Source organism: Zingiber officinale, chromosome 3A, assembly GCF_018446385.1.
Source record: "Zingiber officinale cultivar Zhangliang chromosome 3A, Zo_v1.1, whole genome shotgun sequence".
Taxonomy (NCBI): domain Eukaryota; kingdom Viridiplantae; phylum Streptophyta; class Magnoliopsida; order Zingiberales; family Zingiberaceae; genus Zingiber; species Zingiber officinale.
The window spans coordinates 49,655,003-49,665,296 of NC_055990.1; the positions used below are offsets into that span (position 1 = coordinate 49,655,003).

General features: G+C 41.9%; 1 protein-coding gene across 1 annotated transcript; it reads left to right on the forward strand.

The window, feature by feature from the left end:
* Window positions 1-6,769: 6,769 nt before the first annotated feature.
* LOC122053728 (BURP domain-containing protein 3-like) lies at window positions 6,770-8,035 on the forward strand. The gene is made up of 3 exons (XM_042615707.1): window positions 6,770-6,843; window positions 7,003-7,126; window positions 7,220-8,035. The coding sequence occupies exons 1-3, from the start codon at window positions 6,805-6,807 to the stop codon at window positions 8,011-8,013; spliced, it is 957 nt and encodes a 318-aa protein (XP_042471641.1). The 5' UTR covers window positions 6,770-6,804; the 3' UTR covers window positions 8,014-8,035.
* The last annotated feature ends 2,259 nt before the right edge of the window (window positions 8,036-10,294 follow it).

The following is a 10,294-nucleotide window of genomic DNA, read 5'->3' on the forward strand; positions in this document are numbered from 1 at the left end:
TTTTGCGCTCCTCAAAACGGGTGTCTTCATTGGCCTTGTAGTTTGCTAGTTCCTCTTGAACAGCCTTAAGAGCAGTCTCTTTGAGATTCAGAGTAGATAATTGACTGACCAATTCCGTAGCGTGTGCATCCTTTACTGATTGCAACTAGGAAGATAGGCGAGCAATCTCCGATATCTGCTCTTCTAATTTGGAGGATAAATCAGTACCCCGAGCATTGGCTGATTGAAGCTGGGATTGAAGACTTTCCATGTCAGTCTTGTATTGTTGTGATTGCTCGGTCTCCGTCTTGAGCAACTGGATAGTTCTTTCCAATTGGGAGGGCAAACCCTTTAGCTTCTGGTCCACCTGATCGGGAGATAACTCAGAAATCTATTTTTTTAGAGCTTCATTCTCTTGGATTAGGGTGTGCATCAGATGGAACATATTCAAATTATATATCCAGTACTGTACAACAAAGAGCATTAAGGAGATATGTAATGAAATGAGATTGTGAAGGGAAATAAAAGCACCTTCGTCTCCTCCAGGGAAAAATTATCAGCCACTTCAGAATGTCCGAGGCTTTCAATTATTTGGTGTACCTCCTCCCTAGATGTAGTAAAAGACTCCACCCCAAGAGTATGAGTTGAGTATCAATAATAGAGGAAGTAGAAGACAAAGAAGTTTGAAGCAAAGGAGGACAGTAGATAATATAGGGCACGTTGTGAGGGGGCAAATTTATATGTTCAGGAAAGTTCATTAAAAAGTGAGGCGGAGAGTTGCCACTAGGGATAGGAGGGGTGGTAGACGTAGAAGGAACAAGGGAAGGATAGAGAGCCGAGAGAGGAAGATCAGGAGAAGAAGGAGCAACATCTGAAAGAGGAAAGTCTTCAGAAACGGATTTCTGCTTCGGGGATAGAGCAAGGGTCAGTTTACGTTTTTTCTTAGCGGGGGTTGCTTTAGGGGATTGCTCCGAAGCATGCAAAGAGATAGGCTCATCAGCGGAAGGAGGATTGATGGAAGCTCCTTCCAAGGCCACATCTTGAGAACCAGAAACACCTTCTGTGCCAGTAGGGGTCGTCAACGAAGAAGGTTGGCCCAAGGCAGCGAGAAGTTCTCACTCCTTAGCAGCGATCAATTCCTCTGATAAGCACAATTGATCATCGATTGCAGCAGTATACAAAGAGTCCATTACAGAAAACAAAAAGTGTCTTAGTTAGTAAAAAAGAGATTGGGATAGATGAATAAGGGCTTACCAAGGGAACCGTGAAGCTCTATCTTGACAGGGCTTAACCCGAAGAGATAGAGGAGGTCATCACGAATCCACTTATGAATGAATAAGCGAAAGCCCGATAGCTTCTGAGAGCAAGTAACAAAAGAAGGGTGTCTATGCAATTCCTTTACGTCAGGAAGAGCAGATAGAGAAGATTTCCAAGAAGAAGACCAAGGGATAGGTCCTGAAAATTCCACAAAAAAGAAATAGGATTTCCACCCCTTAATGGAAGAGGGCATCTCCTCAAAAAAGGTCATTTTAGGCCTTGATTGGAATAGGAAGACACCAAGATCTGATTTCTTGGGATATAAAAATAGGAAGAAATTTGGAAGGGTCGGAGGGATGTCGTGAATACGAAAAAGCATGTACAAACTACAGAGATAACGAAAAGCATTGGGGGTGAATTGCTGTAAGGAAATGTCAAAATACTAGCTAACTTCTATAAAAAAAAAAAGTGGGAATAGGAAAGCGCAAGCCCACCACCAGTTGATCTTTGAAGAAGGCGACACAATTCTTAGGAGGAAGATGGGGGCAGGCGTTAGCATCAGGAATGACAATGCGATAGGTCTTGGGAATATCATATAAAGAACGAAAAGTAGACCTATCCGATTTGCGAAAGACAGAACGAGTTTGAGCATACCAAGCCGAAAAGGATTCTTCAGCCATAGAGCAATGCAAGAATGTAAGAAAAATAACTTACTGAGGTTCAAAGAAGAAGGAACAACACAGAGAGGCAGGAAAAGGGAGGGAGGCTAGTTGAGAGTACGAAAACTCAGATAGCAGTATCAACAAAAAGCGTAGGAAAGAAGACGAAGAGTCGAAGGGCTTAGGGGTTTTTGAAAGAATTAAGGGATAAGAACTGTCGTAAGATGTAAAAAGTATTCATCAAAGAAGTCATGGATGTTGCAAAGAAAAGGCGCGACAGGACGTTACTGCAGGAACGCGCGGTTTATTACGACAAGAAAGAGAAATTAGCCGACACGTGTCAGGAAACTATGATTAAGCATTTATAATGGAAATAGCTAGCCAAATCATACTCGTATCGACGTTGTCGTATCGCGCACTACTAATATTCTCTTACCGTTGAAGGATCAATCAGCGAGCAGAAGATGTCAAAAAGGTGTCTAATTTTCTAGGTGTAATAAATAAAGGAGATTATTATTAAGTTATAATATGAAAAAGAACTAGAATACTTGGGTAATTCTTAAGCCCAGCCAGTTTCGTAGACCGGACAGATATCAAAAGTTCATTTAGTCGCATACAAGAAATCGCCCCTTCCCCCATTCTAGGTATAACCAAACACATTACATTGCATGCCCATCTCAAACATCAAGCTTTAACATTATCAATAGTAGTTTTACAAACATAGTTATGGGGTTGTCATAAGTATATCAACCCCACTCGAACTGTTCATAATCAAGTAAGGGGAGTAGGAATATTTTGCCCGGTACTGACAGTCCATAGACATCAGAGTAAAGGATGATGAAGAGGAGAATGACAACTTGGTTGCATAGGAGAAAATTGTCCCATTCTCCAGACGATTTGGGCAGCTTACCCCCTCAAACAAGTGACTGAAGGGTCCACCCTCAGTCTAAGTTGATCCAACTCGGCTTGCAGAATATCCACCTTAGCTTGCAGCCGATCTAACTCTTGTTGTTGTTGCGATATTAGCAGATTGTTTGCATGGATCTTCCTGATTAGCGTAGCTATCTCTAAAGCATAACGAGCCTTCAAATCATTTAACTCTTTAGTCTTGCATTCTAGATCCGATGAACTTTGTCCCTCGAAGAAGTCTCGGAATGAACTTGAGACGGGGATGCCGACGGTAGCATCTCCGATTCCCTATGCGGAGAATGATACCGGTCTAGAGCCTGCACCGCCTCAGCCAAAGTTTTTCTTCTCTCTCCCAGCAATTGATCCCAGAAGGAAGGATCTAAGGCCATAAGTTTCTATAAGCCTATGGAAGAAAATAGAGCCAAGAGGAATGAAGATGGGTGTGGAAGGAAGCAAGAGCACAATTCTATTTAACATGCCAAAAGGAGTCACGGGATCACTGTAAAAGAAATCATGGGATCGCTGTAAAAGATGCCACAAGATCATTGTAAGGGTCACTGCAGAGCTACCACAAAAGGTAGCAAAAGGTCAGAAATAGACTTAGGTCTAGTCAGTCGGCTACATCTCCTTCGACTAGACTTGAAGGGGAGGCTAGTAATATGGGTTATGATAAGAGGACCCCCTTTTTTCTTTCAAGAGAAGGAAAGAAGGATAATGAAGATGAGGAAGGCTGGAAAGGGCGAGAGGAGAGACCGCCCAGAAAAGGTTAGACCCGGTAAAGGGGAGTCGCTACATGCATAACAGACAGAGATAGGTCGGGTACGACAGACTGACCGAGCATGTAAGACCGACCAAGCAGGTAAGACTGACAGAGCATGTAGGACTGGCCGAAAAGACTGACCAAGCAGGTTCGGTCGGTCGGATATAAAGGATCGATTCGATGTAAAGAAAGTTTAACCATGGGTGGGCCGGGACATAGCAGGGTCACTCAAGTTTATGAGTTCGATGAGCAAAGACCGATCGAGTATAAGAAACCGATCGAAAGTAGAAGCACTTAGCATTAAGCCATCCTGGAGGCCTATATACACCCGACTGATTAGTCTCGGTCGATAAGGTAGGGCCAGCCGAATAGACCGGTCGAGCGTAGAGGTGTTTAACGACATACGATCGATCGAAGGAAGAGTTAAAGGGCAAAGACGTCTTCATACGTCTGACCGATCAATCTCGGGCGGCCAGGTGTGATCGCCTAGGTTCACTGGATAGGTCAGGTGTGAGAAGTAGATTGGACATAAAGGTCTTCAAACTTATATGGCTTCTGACATATTTATAATGAAGTCTTGGTCGGGTATAAGTAGTCGATCGAGTATAAAACTAAAACTAGTATGGACAGAATGTATTCCACATTTGCGCCAGATAAGCTTATGTGACTAACCAGGCATATGTAACAGGTGAATCATAACAGGTGAACCATAACAATATACAATCATATGACAACTTAATCAATTTGGCGGTAAAAATCTTCTTGAATTCTCCGCATGTATGCTAAACGACAAGGAAAGTACATTTGGGGTAAGAAAAAGATTCCTTAAACTATTATTATTGTAGTTTTGGCTTACATCATCTCTTAACAAACTTTAACAAACGGAGGTCCACCTCATGACTGTGGAGGTTAGATGAGGTGAAATAAAAAGGGGGATCCTCTCCGCTGGCAAGGTACGCAAACATACGCATCGCATTCAAATCAAACCCTAATTTTCATACAGTTTCTGCTTCTTCTTCCTTTCGCGGAAGACTAACTTGAGCATCGGAGGGCCTAGCCAGGGATTCCCACCCTGGTCTTAGGTCACTAACGCTTTGTCGGTCGGTCTCATTGTGTGCAGGGAGACGAGATCATCTCATCCATCGGATTGCAGAGTTTCCACTGATCCCTGGAGCCATCTCACCATAGTTCCCTTTTGTGGGATATCATTCATACAATCCGCTTTGGTTTTCTCCGATCGATTATCTAGTCTTCAAGTGTCAATGAGGTTCACTGTGGTTCTCTCGGATCCTCTCTTGTTCATCAGTATCAGAATTTGCCATCATCCATTGCCGCCCAGTGCTCCATCTCGCAAGCTCCCAGACAAGATCAGCGTACATTCGCTGATGCCTGGACCCCCTTTATATAGAGTTCATGTAGCGCGTGTGCACACTCCCCAAGGCAAGCACACTTCCCCAAGTTTCTCTGAAAAGACTTGTCAATAAAGTGTCCCTGACACAGTACCTTAACGGGATGGACATATCTTTGAAGTGACAATGGAAGCTTCCGCTGTACGATCTTCGGGTTGTCTATGCCCGGTGTCAGTGGCACTAACTCCCAAATAAATGTCGATGGATATCAGAGGGAGTATACTGCTAGGCCGAGCGGGTTGGTCGCTCGATCAGAATTTTGCTGCTCCTGTGTCCCGTCCGCTCTATCAAAACTTCGCTACTCCTGTGCGTGTGTCCGCTCGGTCGTAACTCCCCTGTGCTTGTGTCAAGTCCGCTCAGCCAAAGTTCCACTCTGCTAATGTCGAATCCTGCTACCTGGTCGAGCGGGGTAGTCGCTCGGCCCGATTTCTGCACATCGTCTCCTCCGTCCGGCGTCCAATACTCCATTGTTCATCGGTCATTTGACACCTCCTCCTGACGAAGGCGGGATTGGACCGGGACCTTCTCTCTCGGTCGGGGCATGTTTATCCGACCGGTCGATACTATCTGTATATTGACCACCTTAATTTTAACCTCCACCATAATTACTATCCTCCACGGAATGTGACCCCTCCTTTATCACCACATCAACTTCTTTTCGCATTCTCAACACCAACACGAATATCCCTGATTTGTTTTCTTCAATTAATTATGTGCGCATGAATTTTGATATGAACGAAATGAGCACGCTGGACTCATAGCCCATCCATCAGTTGCACTTGCTATGTTGCCGGAGCTTTCCTGGAAAACAGCTGCCCTCCCGAACATTCTCATCCCTAGCCGCAACCATGACCTCCTTCACCACCCTGGTTCATTGATTATTTTTTTTAATTATGTATATTTATATTACAATATGATCTTGTTAATTTGGAATCCAAATATGTATATCAATTGAATGGTAGAGACGAGCCCGATTTTACAGTTCACTCTGCTTTGGTTTTTTCTTTATTTATCTACTTATTCTTATTGGACATCTGATCACATCTGCCTGGATTTGTCAATTACTCAATAGATTATTTACCCTTTGGTCTGCCTAAACTTGTCAGTTATTTAGTAAACTTTTCATTTTCACTAGTCATCCGGTCAAATTTTAGCTTGACTAGATTAATCTATTTCATTAAATATATTATCAAATAAATATTAAAATTTTGAAGACTGATTATATCATCTATAAGAACGTGAGAAAGAACGTCATGAGTCAGGATGATGCTGTAATTAAGACATGAGGTATTATTATATGAGATCTTGGAATCAAAACTTGATGTGTTCGAGTATATCTCTCTCCATATTTTATCATCTGTACTAATGATTAGTAGTCATCCGTGATTTATTTTTTTTCATGTTAACTTAAGGATGAGTTAACGGGATGCTAAAGATGAGCAAATCAATTTTTTACCATACGTGAGAGAATACGCCATGTCAACATTCCATTTTTTTTTTTATCAAATGTATAAATCAGCCGTCTCATGATAATTGGTAGGAATAAATTCCCTCTGAATTAAACTCACCGTTAGTCTTTCAGGGACCACTATTTGTCTCCTAAATTTCTTTTTTTTTTTTCCGTTATCCGATTTATCCATTTTCTGCGTATATAATTCAAAGCATTGCATTGTACAAGATTGATTAAAAGAAAATATATTAATACAACGTGAAATGCATGTGAACTACGAAAATATTTCCACTTCCTTCTCCTCTATATAAGTGAGCCAGAGTGCATCTCCATAAACACCTATCTACCAATCCTCAATTTCTACTCTGCATTATATAGTTCATGGCGAACCACCTCATCGTGTACCTGTTCTTCCTCGGGGTGAGCAAATTCATACCACTCGTATTATTAACCAACGGAACTTGGTTTGGTTGAATCAGTCAGTAATCTGATTCAATAGATTTGCCTTGTATGACGTTTGTTTGTTTTCTTCAATTAATTATGTGCGCATGAATTTTGATTTTATCGAAATGGTTGCAGCTCCTCGCCGGACTCGTAGCCCATCCATCATTTGCACTTGCTTCGTCGCCGGAGCTCTACTGGAAAACTACTCTCCCCAACACTCCCATCCCTAGTTGCATCCATGACATCCTTCACCCCCCTGGTTCATTGATTTTAATTTATCCATGTATATTTTTATTACAATATGATCTTGTTAATTTGGAATCCCAATATATATATAGCCATTGAATTGCAGAGACGAGCCCAGGCTTATGGACGTCGCAAGGGTCCGAAGAGGAAGTGGTGATTCCCGGACTCTCCTCCATTTACTACAACGACGCCACCGCAGCGCAGCTCCGCGACAAGTCCTCCCGGTCTCTGTTTTTCCTCGAGAAGGACCTGTTTCCAGGAGCCACCTTCGACTTGCAATTCAAGCGATCCATCCCCAAACACGCCGACCTCCTCCCTCGCCGCGTGGCCGACGCCCTCCCCTTCTCCTCCAACAAGCTCCCCGACGTCCTTGCGCTTCTCTCAATCAACCCTAACTCGAAGGAAGCCCGGGAGATGAGCGCGACCCTAGAACGGTGCGAGCGCACGGCGAATGCAAGGGAGACGAAGCACTGCGCCACCTCCATCGAGTCCATGGTCGACTTCGCCGTCTCGGCTCTGGCCACCGACTATGTCAGCGCGGTGTCGACAGTCGCAAACTCCACGGCGGCGGAGGCCATGCAGCGGTACGCGGTGGAGGGGTTCGAAAGGATGGGCGGGGAGGGGCTGGGCGTGTTCTGCCACGCCGAGCCGTACGCGTACGTTGTGTTCCACTGCCACGCGGTGGGGAAGGGGATGATGAGGGAGTACGCAGTGAGCTTGAAGGGGAGCGACGGGAGCCGAGTGGAGGCGATGGCAGTTTGTCACCTGGACACGACGTCGTGGAATCCGCAGCACTTGATGCTCCAGGTGCTGCAGGTGAAGCCGGGGAGCGCAGAGCCGGTGTGCCATTTCCTGCCTAGCGACCATGTCCTGTGGACCCCTCGCCAACAAATGCTGTGACTGTCATGTCTCCGTCTATTATTGTTGCTTGTGATCTATGTTTTTGTTGTCTTCAATAACGACTGCAGTAGACGACTGCAGATGCAGTAGTGTGACGTTGTGGTGGTCGGTGTCTATGACTATGCATTAATGGATAGCTTTGCTTGCCGTTAAATATATTTACCAAGTATTCGTAATCGTAAATCCTTGTATAAATTAAAATTTTTACTCTTTTAAAAAACCTCCCTTTACTAGTCGTGTCCAACAATTTTTTTATGACTCCATTGCCAATGTACTTATTTTTTATAATTTTTCATTTATTTTTATTTATAATTTCATTTACTATATATAATATTAGTTAATATTTAATTTAATATTTATAATTATTTAATATTTTAAATTTTATACATTTTTAATGTAAACATAATAATTCAATAAAAATAAATAAATATTTAATAAAAATATAAATGAAAAAATTAAAGAAACATTAAATAGGCAGCTGTTATTTTTTTAAAAAAAATATAAATCGGTCCTAAAATTTTAAAACTAATTTATAAAAAAAAATAAAAATCCCACTTCATGTAATAAGGTGGGATTTATAATGGAGAATTTATAATATAATCTGATATTATAAATCTTCATTGCAGGTGCTAAGGGCATCATTTCTAATTGCTATTACCAAATTAACAAAAATAAAATAAAATAAAAATTAAAGGACGTTTTCTTTTAATTATTTTTTATTCCAATATTTTTCTTTACCAAATTTACCTACTACATGCCCACTCATTTTCAATTGTGTTCATTGTATACTCTCACTTGTTCATTTTTAAATTTTTATTTTTATAGTCTATGTGTCAATTTTCTAAAAATTATTAGATAAGCGTATGTTTACTAAATTTTATATGTAAATATTCGTTTGTACAAAGAAGACGTCGAGACTTATTATTTACCTTTGTTTTTCAATTTTAATTAAAATTATTATATATATCTAAACTATTTAAATTTTAAATATGATGTCTATAATATTTTATATGTTAGGATCGATTGAGCTAAATAAAATGAACAATTTCGTATTAGTTAGAGCTCTAAAGTCAATCATTTGATGGTTGTATTATGAACTTGTTGTATCATATTCTTATATAAATAAAGATAGGTCTGTTCAATCGGTCAGTTAACCGGTTTATCGGTTTACCGGTTCCGGTTAATTCTGGTTTACCGTCAATTATATAGAACCGGTTAACCGATCGGTATCCTTTCCGGTTAAATCGGTTCCGATTTAACCGGTTCCGGTCGATTAACCAGTTTGAACCGAGAACCGATGGGCTGAGGCCCAATGTCCAGTCCATATGTGCCCGATTGATTACAGGCCAAATCACGTTCGCCGTTCGCTATACCTGCTTAACGTGGAGTGAAATCCACAAACCCAACAAGTTGATATATGATAATATATATATTGGAATGAAAGAGTCAAAGAGACGATTGGATATGGATTAAAAGGGAATTAAATAATCAAATAAATGAGAAATTATGATTTCAACTTTTCAAATGCTGGCCTACCGTTGGGTAAGTCATAAGTGGGCTTGATTATTGCCTTTTTTTTATAATACAAATTAATTAGTAATTTTGAGTCAAAACTCCTAGTCTCCTCTCGTGGCTAGTCCGTGACCCATCTCTCTCCTCACCTCCACGTTTCCAGTTCCACCCAAAATCCTCGATTCGGCGATTTTTTTTGCCCTAGCCGACTGAGAGGCTTCGCCGTAGACGTCGAGTCGCCGTCTCGCCAACGTTGTCCAAGAGTAGTCTCCGCCACGGCGCCACTCGCCATTTGGTGCTACTGTGTTGATCGGTGGGGGCGACGGGCGTGGGCGTGCTGCTGTGTTGCCAACATACGATGGTTCGACCTTCTTCCAAGCAGAAGGAACAAGAAGCTCCAATCGCATCAAATCATAGGCCACCACGCCATCGTCGTTCATCGTCACCAACTCCGTTAGAGCGCGTAGAAGCAGTCACAGCCACACAGGTAGCTCTGTTATCACTGATTCACCGTAGCAGAAGAATTTAAAAAGTTGTTGTTTTCTCTTTCTGAATCTTGGACTTCAAAACAGAAGCAACGTGAAGAATTAATTGTGCTCAATATATTGCAGAATGATCCAATAACAACTGAAGAATCTAACAAGAGTGACGGTAGCTCTGGCTCGCGATCGACTGAAGATATCAGAAACAAACGAAAAAGAGCTGGAGGTGGTGTTGGTTCTCGAAAGAAGCATTCAGTCGTCTGGGAGCATTTTGAAACTTATATTGA

Bases quoted from the DNA above. Each gene is read 5' to 3' on its own strand.
- LOC122053728 (XM_042615707.1), top strand. From the start codon at position 6,805: ATGGCGAACCACCTCATCGTGTACCTGTTCTTCCTCGGG. The intron at 6,844-7,002 runs GTGAGCAAATTC...AAATGGTTGCAG, and splicing joins TGTACCTGTTCTTCCTCGGG to CTCCTCGCCGGACTCGTAGC. The intron at 7,127-7,219 runs GTTCATTGATTT...ATTGAATTGCAG, and splicing joins TGACATCCTTCACCCCCCTG to AGACGAGCCCAGGCTTATGG.